Source organism: Oncorhynchus keta, chromosome 14 (assembly GCF_023373465.1).
Source record: "Oncorhynchus keta strain PuntledgeMale-10-30-2019 chromosome 14, Oket_V2, whole genome shotgun sequence".
NCBI classification, from domain to species: Eukaryota; Metazoa; Chordata; class Actinopteri; order Salmoniformes; family Salmonidae; genus Oncorhynchus; species Oncorhynchus keta.
In genome coordinates, this window is record NC_068434.1 from 33,764,056 (window position 1) to 33,785,337 (window position 21,282).

Consider the following 21,282-nt stretch of genomic DNA (forward strand, 5'->3'; position numbering starts at 1 on the left):
TGGCTAATCTATACTTCCATATTTCCAAGTCCTATTCTTGAAGTTCAAGGGCTATAACATTTATTGGAATTCTGATAAGACTTGTTTTTAATGTAAAGATATAATTTAATCTTATATGTAGTAGAAAGCGGTGGGTTAGAAGAAGCCTACAAAGGAGGGCCTTGTTTTGATGGGAAAAATACTTGTTTCTTTGAGATAGAGACGTGTTGGTAGAGATTTCTTTGGACCGGGATAAATATTGTTTTTCTGTGTCAGACAACTCGCACAGTGATCTGTTCCCCAGCATGAGCAACTGGATACCAGTCCTCAAGGAATTCGGAAGCGTGAGCTGTGACCGGACTTCACCCACACACAGAACATTGGGCTTTAAAAGGAAGTTAAAGTTTAGGCTGGAGCATTTACTTTTCTCTGGATGACAACACTTTACCACAGCACAATAAATGCACCCTGACTGTGTGGTCAGTGATTACAGGCAGACAAACATAAAACTGGATTATAAATAACTGACCCAACTGGTATATTTAAACAAAGCCAATCAATTAATTTTCATTGGGAAGAGAAGGGTGATTATCAAAGGGCTCAGATCACTGTGGACATATGCTGAACAGATGCAAATGTGGTATCATTCACAGACAGGGGTGGCTGACATCTGTGGTTAATAAAATCCATTGTTTCTGGATTGGGAGGTTTCTCAAAGTCGAAAAGAAAATGCAAAGACATGAAGGCAATTCTGTAAAGCAAAGCCTGAAAGCAGTTGATCTTCATTCTTACTGGTAAATGTGCAGTTTAGTTGTCAAACTCGTTCCACAAAGCAGTATTGAAAGTGTGTTCATTGACTATATGATTGCAATACAACATGAAGACAAATCCTCTATGACAGCTGATGTATCTTCAACAGTTGTTGGTCAAACAGATATCATGCCAGCATTCTTTCAAAGCTGCATATTACAGTGCCTCCTTGTTGACAATTCTGAAAGAGAACATTGCTGTAGAGCTGTACAATTCCTACTTTTCCCACCATTTGAGAACCAAGATGAAGACAAATGTAAAAAGTCAACCATTCATGATGCCTCATAACAGCAATGGATCTGAACTTCTTTTAGCATCAAATCAGGGTGGACATTTTATTTTCAAAATTGTTTATCATTACACAGCTATGGGAAAGAGAAGCAATTACAATTAAAAAAGAAGTGTCATGTTTTACAATAAACTGTCAAAATCAGTCTGTACATCTAAGAAATGCAAAAAATAAACTTGCACAAGTCAAAATAACTGAACCAAGGGTAAATAAAACTATAAAAAAACTAAACGTTTAACTACGAGTTGAATGAAACTGCCCCAGAGTATTTCAAAAGCAGTTCTATAACCATTAATAAAAACGGAATCATAAATTAATTTCATTTTAAAAATCAAATCCTGCACTAAATGGAAAATTCAAATTGCTGTCTTTCAGTAGGGTCGGTCTCTGCGTTCCTGGCGATGGTCCCTATGAGAGAGGAAAAGCAGTAATTTAGTGTCCAACAAACATAGTAATACATGAGTATGATGAAAGCAGTCCAACATGTTCCTTTACCTCATATCCATCTTGCCTGGGGGCCCCCCCATTCCTCCTCTCCCCATTCCTCTTCCTCGGTCCATAGGCGGTCCTCCCCTGCTAGACCCTCGGAATCCCCCTCGGTCCATTCCACCACGTCCCCTGAATCCACCGCCACGGTCACCTCCCCATCCTCCACGGAAGCCTCCAGGCCCTCCTGGCCCGCCACGGTCCATCCCTCTGCCCCCACGCATCCCCATGCCACCCCTGCCTCGCTCACCACCTGAACAAAATCACACAAGACCCAGTTAAGCTTGCCACCAGACTATCGTAGACATGCACACGTTAACAGGAGGGAAACACAAAACGTCGTATTCCCAGTGCACACAGAGCAAGTCCCTCCAACACCAAAGCTTTCAATTACAGTAAACAGACTGCTAAACATGGATGGTTTCATGTTTCCCCAGAGTTGACACTAATATATACTGAACAAAAATAAACATGCAACAATTTAAGCTTTTACTGAGTTACATTTCATCAATAAATTTAAATAAATTAAATGAGCCCTAATCTATGGACTTCACATGACTGGGCAGGGGTGCAGCCATTGGTACCCACCCACTGGGAATACCAGCCAATCAGAATGAGTTTTCCCCACAAAAGGTATTTATTACAGACAAATACTCCTCAGCAACCCCCCCCCCGTAGTTAATCCCACAGGTGGAGAAGCCGAAAGTGGAGGTCCTGGGCTGTGGTTACACGTGGTCTGCGGTTTTGAGGCCAGTTAGACGTACTGTCAAAGTCTCTAAAACGACGTTGGAGGCAGCGTATGGTAGAGAAATTAACATTAAATTCTCAAGCAACAGCTCTGGTGGATATTCCTGCAGTCAACATGCCAATTGCAAGCTTCCTCAAAACTCGAGACATCTGTGGCATTATGTTGTGTGACAAAACTACACATTTTAAAGGGGCCTTTTATTGTCCACAGCACAAGGTGCACCTGTGTCCTGATCATGCTGTTTAATCAGCTTCTTGAAATGCCACACCTGTCAGATGGATGGATTATCTTGGCAAAGGAGAAATGCAAACTAACAGGTATAAACACATTTGAGAGAAATAAACATTTTGTGCGTATGGAACATTTTTGGGACTTATTTTAGCTCTTGAAACATGGGAACACTTGCGTTTATTTTTGTTCAATTTAGTACAACTGCTAAGCATTGACCCTGAAGTGCAGGTGTTAAACCTGTTTGATTTGGCTGTGTTACATTGCAAACATTAAGATATGTGAAACAGGGAAGGTAATTCAGCCCCTGTTGCTCAAATAACACAAATTGTTCTAATGGTTCCTGTCTACAGTTGAACCAGGCCCTAACAATAGTGCTGCTGTGCCAGTGACCGCTGTACCTGAAGGGGGCCCAAAGCCCTCTGGTTTGGGAGCTTTGCACTGGTTACACTCCATCCTCCAGGAAAAGTTCTGGTTGCCACAGCCCCTGAGAAGGACAACCATTCAGTGATATATACAAAAACCACTACCTGTACTGTAAAGTTCATTAAAAAAAAAATGGGAAAGGGAAAACTCTTTCTTGAGAGGTCCTTACTGGTTGGGGCACTCCCAGTCTCCAGCTCTCTGCTGCATGTTGCCACCTGGGCCACCTGGCCCACCTCTGCCCATACCATGTGGTCCTCCTCGTGGGACAAAACCTCCACGCTCTCCTCCACGGCCCATCATGCCTGATAACACACACCAGGGGTTGTTTCAATAGTTCATTATACTGCCATGGCAAATGTGCGGCAGCTATATATACTGAACAAAAATATAAAGACGCAACATGTAAAGTGTTGGTCCCATGTTTCATGAGTTGAAATCAAATATCCTAGAAATGTTCCATACGCACAAAAAGTTTCCCAAAAATTTGTTTGCATCCATGTTAGTGAGCATTTCTTCGTTGCCAAGATAATCCATCGAACTGAAAGGTGTGTCCTACCAATAAACTGATTAAACAACATGATCATTACACAGGTGCACCTTGCACTGGGGAAAATAAAAGTCCACTAAAATGCGCATTTGTGTCACACAACAAAATGCTACAGATGTCTCAAGTTGAGGGGGCGCGCAATTGGCATGCTGACTGCAGGAATACCCACGAGAGCTGTTACCAGATAATTGAATGTTCATTTCTCTGTCATTGGAGAATTTGGCAGTACGTCCAACCGGCATCACAACCGCAGACCACGTGTAACCATGCCAGCCCTAGGACTTCCACATCTGGCTTCTTCATCGACGGGATCATCGGAGACCAGCCACCCGGACAGCTGATGATCCTTTGGGTTTGCACAGCCGAAAAACATCTGAGAAACAGTCTCAGGGATGCTCATCTGCATGCTCATCGTCCTCACCAGGGTCTTGACCTGACTGCAGTTCGGCATCTTAACCGACTTTAGTGCGCTCACCGGCACGCTGGAGAAGTGTGCTCTTCACAGATGAATCATAGTTTCAATTCTACAGATGGCAGACAGCGGTGTATGGCGTTGTGTGGGCTAGCAGTTTTCTGATGTCAACATTGTGAACAGAGTGCCCCATGGTGGCGGTGGGGTTACGGTATGGGCAGGCACAATCTACGGACAATGAACAAAATGCATTATATCGATGGCAATTTGAATGCACAGACATACCGTGACGAGATCCTGAGGCCCATTGTTGTGCCATTCATCCGCTGCCATCACCTCATGTTTCAGCAGGATAATGTACGGCCCCATGTCGCAAGGATCTGTACATAATTTCTGGAAGCTGAAAATGTACCAGTTCTTCCATGGCCTGTATACTCACCAGACGTGTCACCCATTGAGCATGTTTGGGACGCTCTGGATCGACACGTACGACAGCGCGTTCCAGTTCCCACCAATATCCAGCAACTTCACACAACCATTGAAGAGGAGTGGGACAACATTCCACAATCAACAGCCTGATCAACTCTATGCGACGGAGATGTGTTACGCTGCATGAGGAAAATGGTGGTCACACCAGATACTGACTGGTTTTATGATCCATGCCCCTACCTTTTTTTATTTTTATAAAGACACCTGTGACCAACTACTGCATATCTGTATTCCCAGTCATGTGAAATCCATATATTAGGGCCTAATTTATTTATTTCAATTGACCAATTTCCTTATATGAACTGTACCTCAGTAAAATCTTTGAAATTGTTGCATGTTGCATTTACATTTCTGTTCAGTGTATTTTCAGTTTTGAACAAGGGTCATTCTCAAATAAACAGTTGATAAATATACCTCCAGGTCCTCCACGGCCCATCATGTCACCCCTCATGGACATGCCCCCTCTCATTCCACCCATCATGGGCTTACGGCGAGCCATGGACACCTTCAGCCTCCTGCCCTGGTACTCTTTCCCTGTTGAGGTCATAAACAGAATGTAACAGGAATAAAGAGAAATGGAGAGAGAAAAGGCAAGAGTTAAATGGTCATTACTAGTATTCTAAAGTACATTTCAGTGCACATCAACACATCCTGATATGCATTCATTTGTATGGTTCAAGGGTAGAATCAGAGTAGGCTGATGCATGTTAAAAAGGGCCAGTATGACATACCATCAAATAACTCTACAGCAGCTTTGGCAAAGGAGGGCTCCTCGTAGGACAGTGTGGCGTCTCCCTTGGGCTTCCCGGAATCATTGTCTGTGTAGATGTTGATGGCAGGCTTGCCCAACCTCCGGTTCATCTGAACAAAAGAGGAATTCATCACTCAAAAGTCAACCTACCCCACCATTAACACTTATCTGCTGTTGCCATTCTTTTTGAGAACATTTTTTAGAGCCTTCATTATCTGTTCAGTCATCTAATTAACATGAGAACAAGACATGGCTGTACATGTGTTTTATATTTTTGTTCAATGTATGTAAAGTGTTGGTCCCATGTTTCAGGACCTGAAATAAAAGAACCCAGAAACTTTTGTGCACAAATTTGTTTACATCCCCATTAGTGATCATTTCCCCTTTTCCAAGATAATCCATCCACCTGACAGGTGTGGCATATCAAGAAGTTGATTAAACAGCATGATCATTACACAGGTACACCTTGCACTGTGGACAATAAAAGTCCACTAAACTGCAGTTTTGTCACAACACAATGCCACAGAGGGAGTGTGCAATTGGCATGCTGACTGCAGGAATGTCCAACAGCTGTTGCCAGAAAATGGCATGTTAATTTCTCTACCATAAGCCGCCTCCAATGTCTGCAGTACGTTGGATGCATATCTGTATTCCCAGTCATGTGAAATCCATAGACTAGGGCCTAATTCATTAATTTTAAATTGACAGATTTCCTTTTTTGAACTGTAACTCAGTAAAATCTTTTAAATTGTTGCATGTTACTCTTATATATTTTTTCAGTGTACATAGGCATGTTTTGGAAGAGACAAATAAAACTTAATGTGTGTCTAAGTTGAGGTCCTTAGTTAGATTGAGTGTCCTCACCCTGATGGGTCCAGGGTCTTTGAAGAAGATAGCCATCTCCTCCAGAGTGGCGTTCTCTGTGAGTCCTGTGATGTAGATGGTGCTGTTCTCAGAGTCATCCTGCTCCTCAGGGCGCCCTGAACAGAGAGAACTACCATTCAAAAAACTGACAGGAAACACTACAGCTACACTTCCACTACACTGTCCTTATTAATCTCAGATTCATAGCATAAGCCTTTAAGCCAAGAAGTTGGACCAAGATCAACGAAACAAAGCCTTTCAGGCAGATACAAACCAGTAAGATAAATGTTCAAAGGTTAGCAATTGATCCGTCAATGCTTCTGATCTATGATACAAGTGTTGGTCATTTAGTATCTGCTTACCCATGTTACGCACTGCCCCGTTGTTCATGGGTCCTGTTTGCCATCAGGCGAGGGGGAGAAAAAAAAGAGCCAAAGTCAGTTTGTGTCACTCAAGTCCTCTGCTAAACTGCTGAAGAGTATTTGAAGTGATAACACAAGACACAGTCCTCCAGAACACAGGTGTCATTAGACGTTTTTGAAAATATATTGATCATGATGTAAATAAAAACCTCAGACCCGTTTGTATAAAAATGTGTGCCATAAGAAAATGTCCTAAGAAACCACATAATATTAACCCCCAAAAATACCAGGGGTTTGGCTCCATGAAATTGTAAATGCAAAACCATTTTTCAAAACTGACATTTCTTGGCGGCAGTCATTTGTCATTAATATGTCATTGTGAAATAAGAGTACCTTGCTCTTCAAGGTTACCTCAGGCAGTGAGTGATATAAACCAGAGTAAAAAGTACCCCTTTCCAAACAGATGTCTCAGACATTTAAACTGGACCCCCTTCTATTTCCATCCATTCTAATAGCCACCTATATATTTGGCTACCCCCCCAAAAAACGCTGCACACACCAACGTAAGGGCTTAGGTAAATGCTCTGCGCGTACATGCTCTAGTAGGTAAAGGTCTGGAGTGGACAAGCCAGTGTAATACTCGTTAACTTACCACCGGGCTTATTGAAGCCACCTCTGTCTCCAGCGACGCTATGGGGGAATAAATGGAGATATGAAGGCGATTTCCCTTTTAACAGCCACTTCCATGCATGGAGCCCCATGGCTCGTTTGGGGAGGTTGAAGGAAACAGTTCTGACTAGTTCATTTAACAACCCCCAACATGCCTACACAGTCTATGCAATCCAGTTAATGGGAATGAAAAAATTAACAGCAACTATATGGCATCATTCCTTTACTAGAAGGATTCTTAATGACAGCATTTGATAGCAGATACTGACTAGTTTGGAGCTAGCTGAGGGGTGTTAAATCTCTACCTTTGGGGAAATATGGGACAGAATCCCAGGAATTTGTTACAAAGGAAACCTTTTTAGATGCATTCCATATGCAGTTTAATAATGACTAGCCTGGAGATACTATACTGACAAGAGATAACTTACAGATACAGTTAAATATGTGGAAAGCTAGTGCATTATGTCCAATTTACAGTTGAAGCAAATGCCTATACGAGTTAAAACAAATGGTTGACGTTGTCAAATGCAATGCATCTGAAATATTAAACAAAAAACAGGTGATTACAGTCACCTTTGAAATTAAAACAAAAACACACCATCCATATACATTATTTTACAAAAACATGAATTGAAGTTATAACAATTCTAATAAATACAGAATTTAAACTTGACCATGTTACAATGTTCACCAAGGTAAAAGTAATGATTTTACTATACAAATTTAATTATCATTTTAAAGAGTTTCCCAGCATGCTTTAGACAGCACCATCCTCATCTCTTGGATTTAAGGCAGAACCCAAATCTCTGTTGTTTAACCCCTTCGGTTGTTTAAGCTGCCGGCTCTGTATTGAGTACAGGTACTTTATAGAATATAGATGGGTTTACATGGCTCTCACTGTTACCTGTAGCGTAAATGTGACAAAGCATGTTAAAAAGGTGTTCATTTGATTAAACAAAACATTTGTAATCCAAACCACATTTTAAAAACTAAAACACATAAGGGGCTGGTTTCCCCAGACACAGATGAAGCGTAGTCCAAGGACTAAAAAGCATTCTGTGCATTATTTTAGTCCAGGACTAGGCTTACCCTGGGAAACCGGACCCAAAACATTTTTCCCTAAAAGCTATAATGTATGAAAAAGTAAAACAGGAGTTACATATGAATGCCAAATGATATTTTTTTTCCCCTTTACCCTTTTTCGTGGTATCCAATTGGTAGTTAGTCTTGTCTCATCGCTGCAACTCCCGCACGGACTCGGGAGAGGCAAAAGCCGTGAGCCGTGCGTCCTCCGAAACACAACCCAACCAAGCCACACTGCTTCTTGACACAATGCCGCTTAACCCAGAAGCCAGCCGCACCAATGTATCGGAGAGAACACCGTACACCTGGCGACCAGTGTCAGCATGCACTGTGCCTGGCCCGTCACATGAGTCGCTAGTGAGCGATGGGACAAGGACATCCCTGCCGGCCAAACCCTCCCCTAACCCGGACGACGCTGGGCCAATTGTGCGCCGCCCCATGGGTCTCCCAGTCGCGGCCGGCTGCGACAGAGCCTGGACTCGAACCCAGAATCTCTAAGTGGCACAGCTAGCACCACGATACAGGGCCTTAGACCACTGCACCACTCGGGAGGCCCATGCCACATTTCTTGACTGCTTTAAGCAATTTTAACAGAGACAAAAAAGACACTTTCAACTTGAAAATACGACAAAATCAATTGAGGTTAAGAAATGTGACAAGTGTCATGTAATTAATAAAAGACTGTGCTGTAGACAAAGGTGGAATTATTCACTTTGATCCTCTCTTTAGGGAAAGCACGTAGCCATGTACTGAATAATATTAATATAATACAAGCCTAGAGCAAAACATAACTGAACATACGAGTCTGGTGTGACCTAGTGAACATGCGCCAATTCTTTATTTTTTTTTCTTGTTCCAGGGATATTACCTTCAAATGTCTGATACTCAATGGGATCAACCTCACCTCAAACTCTATAATGAAAACATAGGTGCCATCATAATGCCCAGAAAGCTTGAACAATACATGTAAGGCTCCAGGTTGCCAGTTTAGTACCAATAACCTACAAGGGGGATAACCTTAGTTCTGCATGGATGTATCCCGTAGAAATGTACTTTATCGGTTTTCCAGGGAAAAACTCCAAATCCCAAATGTGCATTAACCTCAACTTAGTATGGAATTAAACTCCTTGGTATAGGAAATCAATGTGTCTTGCTTATTAAACAAACTAAAGTTATTTTAGAAGATCTGCCCCTGGGGGTCATGAGCCAAAAAGGGCCCCTGAAATATTGTCCAAAATTAGCTAATTGGACAGAAAAAGGGCACACCCCCAAACACCAATGAGAAAAGGCTTGTCTTGAATTGCAAAGGTTTGTTAGCTTAAAACTAAGGATTTTGTGGTTTCAAGATGCAAGTAATTGATATGACAACACAAGCCAAAATTTGAGGTAAATTAGTTAGCAACTAAACTTCCATAGTGCACACTCCCAAATACCTTCTGGGTCAGCTTTTTTAAAAAGAAAATCAGAGTTAGATTAAATAGGTACATTTTTATACCATATTAAAATGTATTTAACCTCACAGCAATCATTTAAAAAGGTGCGGTGTGCCCACCAAATCATTGAAACCTGCAGCAGTAACCCTGAAGCCTTGTAAATAGATGGACAATAATCAATTCTATAGATTATATACACCTGTAAAGCTGTGGTACAGCAAAAAGGGATGTCTGATTGAATAGTTTACAACTCCAGCTTTCTGTTCACAAATGTCAGTCCCAGCTCTTTGTTTCATGAAATCATATTCCTTCTTACCTTTGGCCACTGTATGGCAGGGCTAAGAGTTTGTACCCACAAATGGAGGGTCCCTTCATGATACTTTTTGTAGGCATTAGATATTTGATCCTACACAAAGTAAACAGTGACTTTCCCCACTAATAAAAGAGATGACTATTTTACCTTTGTAGGGTTATAACTTGACCCAATTAATGTTTAAGGGGAACTTCAAACTCAGCCCTGCTCAGCCTGGCCGCAGCACCTGCAAGAATGGATGGAAGTTATGTTGAGCAATAAGGAGAGTGACTTACCCCATGCCTCCACGGCCCATGCCCCCACGTCCCCTGCCACCGTGCATCATGCCGCCCCTGTCATAGCCATCCCTGGGTGGCCCACGGCTCTCCCCTGCCCCTGGGAACCTAGCAGGGTCAGAGCCAGAGTAGCCAGAGCTGCCTCTGCCCTCCTGTCCATAGTTATCTACAGAATAACATGAGGATTAGCGGAAATGCCCTTGTGTGAAAATGAATGAACATCAACATGACTAAGACAATAACTAGCAGGTAGGCCTATTGCAATGCTTGTGTGTGTGTTAAAATAACAGGAGAGACCATTAGTCTTACTGTAATGGCTTGACTGGTTGTAACCACTTTGAGGCCCACTTTGTTGTCCATACTGGCTGCCTGCAGGCTGCCCGTAGGAACCTGAGGCCTGAGGAGGGTAGGCCGCGGCAGGGGCCTGTTGCTGCTGAGGTGGGGGCTGCTGCTGCTGGTACCCACTCTGCTGCTGCCCATAGCTTCCCTGCTGGGCCTGGTACCCACTCTGCTGCGCGGCATATCCCCCTGGTTGGGAGTAGCTGCTCTGGCTGTAGCCAGCTGGCTGGCTGCTGGCATTATAACTGAAGTGGTTAGGGACGGGCAGGGACTGAATAGGTCATAAAGAGTGCTCCACAACTATATGTTTCTTATGGGTTGCCAGCTGCAACTTGTCTTCCACTGCGTACAAGCTAAAATCAAGAAACATCAACAAAATAGTGTAACATTTACTGCATCACTACCACCATTACACCCTTGTCCTAATGTGAGACTAGTTAGCCTACCTTGGAGGTGCAGTGGAAGCAGCCTGCTGGCTGTAGCCAGCGTAGGCAGACTGGGCTGCATAGCCTGGCTGGGAGCCATAGGAGGGCTGAGAGGCAGCAGGAGCAGCAGCAGGAGCACTCTCATATCCACTGGCTCCGTAGCCCGCGGCAGGCTGGGAGTAGCCATGGGCACTGGGCTGGGCAGCAGGGTACCCAGCTGTGGTCAAACAGGAAATGGTTTAATTGAAGAAGGTGTAGATAGATCATTCCAGGTACAACCCAGTTAGGATTTTAGATCACACTATAACCACTCTGGACTTCTACAACCCGACAGAGCAGCACTGATGAAGAATATTAAATGGCACATAAGAATACCATTGTGTTATTAAAAGTGTTAGAATTAGTGTTAGATATCGGTAGATGAAGTCATGATGCAGGAGGAATAAATAGTGTCAAAGAAATCTCTCTTCTCCAGGATTCAACTAGTCTACTCACAATACTATAGTCTACTACACATGATGCGAAATATATTACATGGATCTATCCAGCCAGCCATTGAACACTTTGTATAGACTTAGCCTAAGTGGTATGAAATGGATAGAGATGAAAAGTAATCTGTGTCGAACCTGTTTTATTCCCAGCTGTAACATGAAAGCAAGAGGAGAAAAGGTTCACAGTTCAAAAATGGTGACTTGGGTTGAAAATGGTCCTTTAAGGTACTCAAAGCACATTTGCAGTAATATAAATACAGGATTGACATTACATGTGGTCAATGGTTAGAGGCATGATGGACAATTCTCATTCCCTTCCACCAAAATTACTTTTGGCCTATCATTTGATCAGTTTGAAACTGACCTGGTGCTGGTTGCCCATAGGAGGAACCATACTGCTGCGCATAGCCGCCAGCAGAGGGTGCTGCCTGAGAGTATCCGGTCTCAGCTGCAGCAGGCTGGGCGTAGGACCCATATCCTTGCTGGCTATAACCCTGCTGAAATACAAAATATTATTTTATAGACCGATAGATAATGACAAGTACCTTGGGAAAGATGGCAAGCTGTCCTGTGCTTCAGTTCAAACTGGAATGAGATCAATGCAGTATTGTGGGTCTCTGCAGGTATGTGTAATTCATAAATGGCCTTGTCTAAATATAAAACTCACCTGGGCAGATTGTCCATAGCCCTGTGAGGGCTGAGCAGCATAGGAGCCATACCTGCAGGGACACAAGATCAATCATTCATCTCGTTTCTGTAGATCATATTTGATACAATTAATTAACACAAACACCCATTCCTCTGGATTCATTAGAACACTTCTTAGTAGCACACAACCTGCATGTAGAAAGACTTACCCCTGCTGGGCACTGGCCTGGTTGTAGGAACTGTAATCTGTAAAAGAAAATGACAAAATAAATTACTAGTCTAACATTCAACAACAGTCCTACAGACTAGTACAGTATCAAAATCCACTTTGGACTCATGAAACTATTCATGTTCACTGGGCAATAATCTTGTGTAGACCCTCGGCAGTGCCAACCAGGCCAGGCCACACAATGGGAAAATCTTTCAAGTTCAACTGTCCTTGAAAAGAGACAAAGCATTCCTGCTATTCAACTCTAGCAAGGACTGACTGGTGATAGTTGTTTGCCGTTGTTATGTTGTGGGGGCCATCACGCCTTTGCTTGCAGTAGTTGGCTAGCTAGCTACCTTTATTTGAACTATCTACACAAATTGGCCAACAAAGAAACAAAAATGTGGCTAGATTAGCAAGGCTGTACAGAAAGGCATACACTAGCACAAACAGAGATCCTATTAAATTAGAGGAGCTATATCATGAAACCTCAGTCCCAGAATGGGGAGAAAACGGCAGCAGATGAAAGGTTAAAACAACAACATACTAATATCCCATAACTCTTTGCAACAGTGGGACCAGCTATGCTGGTTAGCAATGGCGCTGATTCCAGATGTGGAACAATGCCGTCTTAAATGCAGGTTTTCTGACCAGACCCATGTTGAAGATGTAAAAATTAAGACAATGGTGTCACAATAATGCAGAGGTTCTACCACTCTGAATCAACCACTGGACCAGCTCAAGCATTGTAGCTAACTCTGCCTAGGTAAAAGGCAAGCGGTCTGAAGCAGATCATAAGGTTGGTGAAATAAAATAGCATTTTAAGCTAAAGCCAGAAAAAAAAGACAACTGCCTGCTAGCTAACGTTTAGGTTGAAGATTACAAGGTTAAGACAACAGGGTTACAATATTCCATAACCCTTTGCAATTCAAGGGACCAGCGTCGCTAGTAGTAATTTTTACGCACACAGAGTATCAAAAGTTTGGACACCTACACATTCAAAGGGTTTTTTTCACATAAAAAATGACTTTATACATTGCAGAATAATAGTGAAGACATCAAAACAAAGAACAAATATGGAAATCTAAATATATTTTAGATTCGTCAAATAGCCCCCCTTTGCCTTGATGACAGCGTTGCACACTCCTGCCATTCATTCAATCAGCTTCATGGGGTAGTCACCTGGAATGCATTTCAATTAACAGGTGTGCCTTCTTCAAAGTTAATTTGCGGAATTTCTTTCCTTAAGGCATTTGAGTCAATCAGTTGTGCTGTGACATGGTAGGGGTGGTATACAGAAGATAGCCCTATTTGGTAAAAGACCATCCATATTATGGCAAGAACAGCTCAAATAAGCAAAGAGAAACAGTCCATCATTACTTCAAGACATGAAGGCCAGTCAAACCGGAAAACGTCAAGCACTTTGAAAGTTTCTTCAAGTGCCGTCGCAAAAAGCATCAAGCACTTTGAAACTGGCTCTCATGAGGACCACCACAGGAAAGGAAGACCCAGAGTTACCTCTGCTGCAGAGGATAAGTTCATTGGAGTTACCAGCCTCAGAAATTGCAGCCCAAATAAATGATTCCGAGTTCAAGCAACAGACATCTCAACATCAACTGTTCAAAGGAGACTGCATGAATCAGGCCTTCATGGTCAAATTGCTGCAAAGAAACCACTACTAAAGGACACCAATAATAAGAAGAGACACTTGCTCGGGCCAAGAAACACAAGCTATGGACAACAGACCGGTGGATATCTGTTCTTTGGTCTGATGAGTCCAAATTAGAGGTTGACCGATTAAGCGGAATGGCTGATTAATTAGGGCCGATTTCAAGTTCTCTTAACAATAGTAAATCGGGATTTTTGGACACCGATTTGCCAATTTTTTTAACTAGGCAAGTCAGTTAAGAACACATTCTTATTTTCAATGAAGACCGAGGAATGGTGGGTTAACTGCCTTGTTCAGGGGCAAAGCAACATATTTTTACCTTGTCAGCTTGGGGATTCATTTTTGCAACCTTCCGGTTACTAGTCCAACGTTCTAACCACCTGCCTTACATTGCACTCCATGAGGAGCCTGCATGGCAGGCTGACTACCTGTTGCGCGAGGGCAGCAAGAAGCCAAGGTAAGTTGCTAGCTAGCATTAAACTTCGTATAAAAAAACAATCTTAACATAATCACTAGGTGATATTACTAGTTTATCTAGCGTGTCCTGCGTTGCATATAATCAATGCGGTGCCTGTTAATTTCTCATTGAATCACAGCCTACTTCGCCAAACGGGTGATGATTTAGCACTGTCGTTGCACCAAACCGAACCATAAACATTGTCACTTCACTTGCGTTCCCGTGCAAGCAGTCAGGGAGCGATGTGGAGCGATGTGTAACAATGCTTTGAGGGAGGATGTTGTCGATGGGTCGTGTTCCTGGGTCGAGCCCAGGTAGGGGCGAGGAGAGGGACAGAAGCTATACTTTTACACTGCCAATACTAAAGTGCCTATAAGAACATCCAATAGTCAAAGGTATATGAAATACAAATGGTAGAGAGAAATAGTCCTATAATAACTACAACCTAAAACTTCTAAACTGGGAATATTGAAGACTCATGTTAAAAGGAACCACCAGCTTTCATATGTTCTGAGCAAGGAACTTAACCTGTTAGTCCTATAGGGGCAGTATTTCATTTTTGGATAAAAAGACGTGCCCGTTTTAAGCGCAATATTTTGTCACGAAAAGATGCTCGACTATGCTTGGAATTGATAGCTTTGGAAAGAAGACACTCTTACGTTTCCAGAACTGCAAAGATTTTCACTGTGAGTGCCCTAGAACAAATGCTTCAGGCAAAACCAAGATGTTTGACCGACCAGGAAATTAACAGGATTTCTGAGGCTACGTTTTCCATGATCGCCTTATATGGCTGTGAATGCGACAGGAATGAACGGACACTTTCTCTTGTTTCCCCAAGGTGTCTGCAGCATTGTGACGTATTTGTAGGCATATCATTGGAAGATTGACCATAAGAGACTACAATTGCCAAGTGTCCCGCACGGTGTCTGCGTGGAAATTGGTGCGCAAAAGTCAGCGACCAGTATTTTTCCATCCGAATCAGAGAAGAATGCAGGCTTCCAGGGACGGCATTTCAATGAAGATATATGACAAAACACCTCGAGGATTGATTCAAACAACGTTTTCCATGTTTCAGTCGATATTATGGAGTTAATTCGGGAAAAAGTTTGACGTGTAGGTGACTGAATTTTCGGTTAGTTTCGGTAGCCAAATGCATAGTAACAAAACGGAACGTTGTGTCCTACACAAGAATCTTTCAGGAAAAACTGGACATCTGCTATGTAACTGAGAGTCTCCTCATTGAAACATCTGAAGTTCTTCAAAGGTAAATTATTTTATTTGATCCCTTTGCTGGTTTTTGTGAATATGTTGCATGCTAAATGCTAAGCTAGCTATCACCACTCTTACACAAATTATTGATTTTCTCTGGTTCTAAAGCATATTTTGAAAATCTGAGACGACAGGATTGTTAAGAAAATGATAAGCTTGAGAGCAGGCATATTTATTTCATTTGCGATTTTTAGAAAATCGCTAACGTTGCGTTATGGTAATGAGCTTGAGGCTGTAGTAACGCGACCGCATGCGGGGTGGGGCGGACTATGAGGTTAAACGTTAGCTTTTTAACATGGCACATATTGCACTTACTTTCTTCTCCAACACTTTGCGTTGCATTATTTAAACCAAATTGAACACGTTTCATTATTTATTTGAGTCTAAATTTATTTTATTGATGTATTATATTAAGGTAAAATAAGTGTTCATTCAGTATTGTTGTAATTGTCATTACAAACTGTAAAAAATATTTTTTAAATCGGCCAATTAATCGGTATCGGCTTTTATTGGGCCTCTACTAGTCGGTATCGGCGGTAAAAATCACCCGGTCGAGTGAGTTTGAGTTTTTTTGTTCCAACCAGTGTCTTTATGAGACGCAGTGTAGGTGAACGGATTATCTCTGCATGTGTGGTTCCCACCGAGAAGCATGGAAGAAATGGTGTATTGGTGTAGTGTGCTTTGCTGGTGTCACCGTCAGTGATTTATTTAGAATATAAGGCACACTTAACAAGCATGGCTACCAGAGCATTTTGCTGCGATACGCCATCCCATCTGGTTTGCGCTTAGTGGGACTATCATTTGTTTTTCAACAGGACAATGACCCAAAACACAACTCCAGTTGGTGTAAGGGCTATTTGACCAAGGAGAGTGATGGAGGCCAGGTCATCTGATGCAGCACTCCGCAATCACCCAACCTCAACCCAATTTAGATGGTTTGGAATGAGTTGGACCGCGAGCGAAGGAAAAGAAGCCAACACGTGCTCAGCATATGTGGGAACTCCTTCAAGACTGATGGAAAAGCATTCCTCTTGGAGCTGGTTGAGAGAATGCCAAGAGTGTGCAAAGCTGTCATCAAGGTAAAGTGTGGCTACTTTGAACAACCTCAAATATAAAATATATTTTGATTTGTTTAACACTTTTGGCAAACACCAAGCGGGCTGTCATGTGCCTTTTACTGAGTGGCTTCCATTTGGCCGCTCTACCATAAAGGCCTGCTTGGTGGAGTGCTGCAGAGATGGTTGTCCTTCTGGAAGGTTCTCCCATCTCCACAGAGGAACTCTAGAGCTCTGTTAGAGTGACCATTGGGTTCTCTGTCACCTCCCGGACCAAGGCCCTTCTCCACCGATTGCTCAGTTTGTCCAGGTGGCCAGCTCTAGGAATAGTCTTGGTGATTCCAAACATCTTCCATTTAAGAATGATGGTGACCACTGTGTTCTTGGGGACCTTCAATGCTGCAGACATTTTTTGGTACCCTTAACCAGATCTGTGCCTCGACACAATCCTGTCTCGTAGCACTGGACAATTCCTTCAACCTCATGGCTTGATTTTTACTCTGACATGCACTGTCAACTATGGGACCTTATATAAACAGGTGTGTGCCTTTCCAAATAATGTCCAATCATTTGAATTTACCACAGGTGGACTACAATAAAGTTGTAGAAACATCACAAGGATGATCTATTGAAACAGGATGCACATGAGCACAATTTCAAGTCTCAGAGCAAAGGGTCTGAATAGTTATGTAAATACGGTATTTAAATTCATATATACAACATTTTTTTTTGTTGCAAATGTGTTTGCTTTGTCATTATGAGGTTGGGCGTATTCCGAGGGAACTTTTTCTTATATCCATTTTAGAATAACGCTGTAACGTAACAAAATGTGTAAAAGCTCAAAGAGTATGAATACTTTCCAAATGCAATGCATGTGTTTATATTTGGGATGCACGATATGAGCTAAAAAAAAAGCCAACATCGGTATTGGCCTGATATCTAGTTTAACGCTGATGTTAAAAATGTCAAAGCTACCGTGCATACCTATATAATGTAGGTACAGGACGTAATGACGCCAAATAAAATTGTGTGCTACACGTGCAACAGCATTCCTAACCTAGCCCACAATGTCTGATGTGTGGATCGAGCAGCCAACAAGTCGAGCAGTCATTTGAAAGAGTAAGAAAATTTCAGCGAAACAACTCAAAGGCAAAATCCATTAAAGCCAAGATAATGGAATTCATTGCCCTTGACAATCAACCGTTCTCTGTCGTGGATGTTGGCTTTTGCCGACTGGTCGAGCACCAGTGCATACTACCAAGTGCGCTATTTTTCAGATGTTGCCCTACCGGGGATACACAGTAATTGCATCACTGCTATTAGCTTCACGACCCATTCTGGGTCTTTGCGTGTCAAAAAAAAATACAGTAGCACTGTCAAAGCTGTACAAAAAGGCTGCAAACAAGCAAACACCGGCCACGAACGATGGGTTTACAATACCGCGTAGGTAATAAAGCATGATTTGTTTGAACACAACTTATGGGGTAGCTAGCTTTAGCTTGGTACCTAGCTAGCAACAATACAACAAGCCTGAAAACAATGAACAGTAGAAACTGCAGTCATTTTCATTATTCTTAGCAATTATTTAGGAATCCTTGTGATTAAGTATTAGCTAGGTAGCCAACTGAACCTCAGTTCATGAAAATAAATGGCTAGCCAGCTACTTAACCCTGTTGCCCAAAGCTAACGTTATAAGCAGCCAGCTAGCTTCATCTGGCTAGTGACGCTCGATCAGACCGGGTTATTTGTTGTGAAGCTGGCCACAATAAGGATTAGGCACAATCGTGGAATTTGCAGCCTTCAAAATTAAAGTATGTAATTGACAGTGATGCAAATGAATACAAATAGTAGAATTGTGCCACACTTTTATTTTGAAAGCTAAACCCAAAGGCCACTATTGTGGCTATTTTCACATAGATAGGTTAGCTAGCTAACTATATAGCTATTGAAACAGATGTTTTGCTGTGTTTAGGGGAAGAACTACATTGTTTTCATCCATGAGCTAGCCAGCTTTTTTTTTTATGACCAGCACCATAGCATACGTATTGATGAATGGTTGTGACATATGAAATACGAGTGATAGCATAATCAATGTGTAATTGTGTAAAAAATGTATGAACGCATGAAATTATTATTTGACGTGAAGTCATATTCAGGCCCTGATTGGTCAACAAGCTTAGACGACATGTCAGTGTTATTTGGCGTGTATCTTTTTTGACAAGCAAAGATCGAAACGGCGCTCCATAGAAATCCTGGTTGAGAATTAAACTGAATGAAACAGCACAGCTAGTAAATTAAATAGGTTTTGATTATGTTTTACTGGTAATGGGGAAATACGTAAATGCCAACAAAATAACTTTTTGGTCAGTGTGTGTGTGTAACCTTTATTTAACTAGGCAAGTCCGTTAAGAACAAATTCTTATTTACAATGACAGCCCGGACGACACTGGGCCAATTGTGCGCCGCCCTATGGGACTCCCAATCACGGTCAGATGTGATACAGCCTGGATTCGAACCAGGCCTCTTGCACCGAAATGCAGTGCATTAGACCGCTGCGTCCATGTGTGTGTGTAAACTATTTAACCGTGCTAGAATGCTTAAAGGGGCGCTAAAAAAAATTGCAAGGAAAATATTGGATATCGGTACCGGCCAAAAATGCCATATAGGTGTATCAGCGGTTTATATACATAATATTTTCTTTACACTCAAAATCACAGGAGGCTGCTGAGGGGACAGCGGTTCATAATAAATGGCCTGAGCGGAAGAAATGGCATCAAACACCTGGAAACCATGTTTGACACCATTTTACTCAAGTAAATGAAGGTGCCCCCAACCTCCTGTGCTCCAGATACAAACAATGACTACATCTCATCTGCCCAGACCCACATGCTCACAACCATCCTTAGTGCCTGCATTATTGTTTGCTACTTGGCCTTAAATTGTACCAATTTGTTTTCCTTGGTCTCCCATGCTATTTCAATAATAAATAACTTGATTTTTTCATTGTGTCAATGATGGCAGATTGATTGACTTCCAAGTTTGTTTTTGTTAACACACGTTTTTTTCAAGGCGAGTGATGAGAAGAGAATCATCCAGCCAATTGGCTACCTCACTACACCCCATATGCCATGTCTTGAAATATGCAGACAGGCAGATTAAAAGTCTACATTGTAATACTTCTGACAGCCAACTTTCTAGCCCTGCCCACGAATTCATAGCATTCCCAGAAAGTATGGATTATTGAGTCAAATACTTTTACACTTAAGACATGACTGTAGAATTTCTGAATTTGGTCTCTTGTATAATACATTCTAACATTAATTTATACTGGATTAAACAAATTTGTGTTAATTAATTTAGTTAGTTATGCACCAAATTTCCCTCCATCTTGTGTAAACATCAGTTATCTTAAAGTTTTGGTTGCAAAAGATTAAATGTAAAAAAAATCTAAGGGCGCTAACATTAGTAGTTATCAATGGCGCGTGCCAGGAAGTAAAAGCAGGAAGTGTAGACTTCAATCGGTGCTGCGATTTTTTCAACTCTCATCTGACAATACAAAAAATAAATTCAATTGCATGAGACATCTGTTAGCATAATTTAAATTTTACGTTAACAAGGCAATCCAGTCGACATTCAAAATTATTTTGGAAAGTGCATCAAAATTACCAGCCGCCATTGCGAGCGTACCCATGAGTTGACCAGTCAAATATCCTGGGTTAGAGTTTCCAATCCTGTTTTACTCACTTTCTATATTTCTATGGTCCTATCATCAACTGATTTCAGACAGTGTGTGGAGCGACGGTATCGTTTGAATAGAATGTTGGCAATTAAATTTGAAACATTATGGATTAATTCATCTACAACTGGCTAACTAACGTTAGCTAACAAAGATACAGTGCATATAACATTCCATTCTTAAAATGCATGATTTCACACAATCATATGTCTGAGAAACAATGGTTGCCTAAGTTCCTGACCAAAATGGCTGACCTTTAGAGCATCATAAGAGTCATGTCGGTCCTAGAATTCAAATTCGGCAGATGCACGTGTGTGTGGTCAGAGTTTGTGTCCCTCGGCCCGGCATCATGGCTAGATAGGGCCTACTGCCCTAAATTATACATTAGCCAAAGGCCAACTAACGAAGTAAACTCGTTCATTCACCATTCTCCGGCTGGCCGATTAAACTCAACCCAATGATTTAAATCGAAGAGTTTCGTAAACTAGGCCAACGTTGGCAAACGCAACGCGTTAGCTAACTAGCTAGCTATCGGCTACTGAACATATATAAACGTTAACATTATACGTACATATTAGATTAAAACACATACATTTGATGTAACTATTGATAAATATGAAAATGTATTTACATGGTCGATAATATCTAAAGGATTCATGCAAAATGACACAATAAAATAGACCGAGAACGAAACCCACCAGGTGCTGACGCCATCTTCGTTTCGTCTGATGTTGGCGCATGCGCGTAAACGAGTGGATGGGGATGAACTTGTGCTGCGTTGAAAAAAACGGGGAACTCCGGAAAAAAAACGAGCTCCGAAT

General features: G+C 41.9%; 1 protein-coding gene across 4 annotated transcripts; it reads right to left on the reverse strand.

Moving 5' to 3' along the window:
• Nucleotides 1–1,110: 1,110 nt before the first annotated feature.
• Nucleotides 1,111–21,282, reverse strand: LOC118393261 (RNA-binding protein EWS-like). 4 transcript variants are annotated; one of them, XM_035785785.2, is made up of 16 exons: nucleotides 21,160–21,282; nucleotides 12,277–12,313; nucleotides 12,087–12,138; nucleotides 11,784–11,913; nucleotides 10,950–11,145; nucleotides 10,474–10,736; nucleotides 10,165–10,330; nucleotides 7,044–7,081; nucleotides 6,392–6,424; nucleotides 6,030–6,145; nucleotides 5,146–5,275; nucleotides 4,829–4,948; nucleotides 3,136–3,268; nucleotides 2,942–3,027; nucleotides 1,574–1,817; nucleotides 1,111–1,486 (listed from the first exon to the last, which is right to left on the reverse strand). In XM_035785785.2, exons 1-16 carry the CDS (start codon nucleotides 21,173–21,175, stop codon nucleotides 1,450–1,452), a joined length of 1,797 nt encoding a protein of 598 aa, XP_035641678.1. In that variant the 5' UTR covers nucleotides 21,176–21,282; the 3' UTR covers nucleotides 1,111–1,449. The 4 variants fall into 4 exon arrangements, with proteins under 4 accessions (XP_035641678.1, XP_035641676.1, XP_035641677.1 ...); XM_035785783.2 differs by having other exon boundaries at nucleotides 11,784–11,916; nucleotides 21,160–21,281; XM_035785784.2 differs by having other exon boundaries at nucleotides 10,474–10,733; nucleotides 11,784–11,916; nucleotides 21,160–21,280.

What these genes read in the sequence shown, in the direction of transcription:
- LOC118393261 (XM_035785783.2), bottom strand. An exon ending in TGGCTTCAATAAGCCCGGTG is followed by an intron (nt 6,425 to 7,043) that starts GTAAGTTAACGA and finishes GATGGCAAACAG; the next exon opens with GACCCATGAACAACGGGGCA. An exon ending in GGGCCGTGGAGGACCTGGAG is followed by an intron (nt 3,269 to 4,828) that starts GTATATTTATCA and finishes GTGTGTTATCAG; the next exon opens with GCATGATGGGCCGTGGAGGA.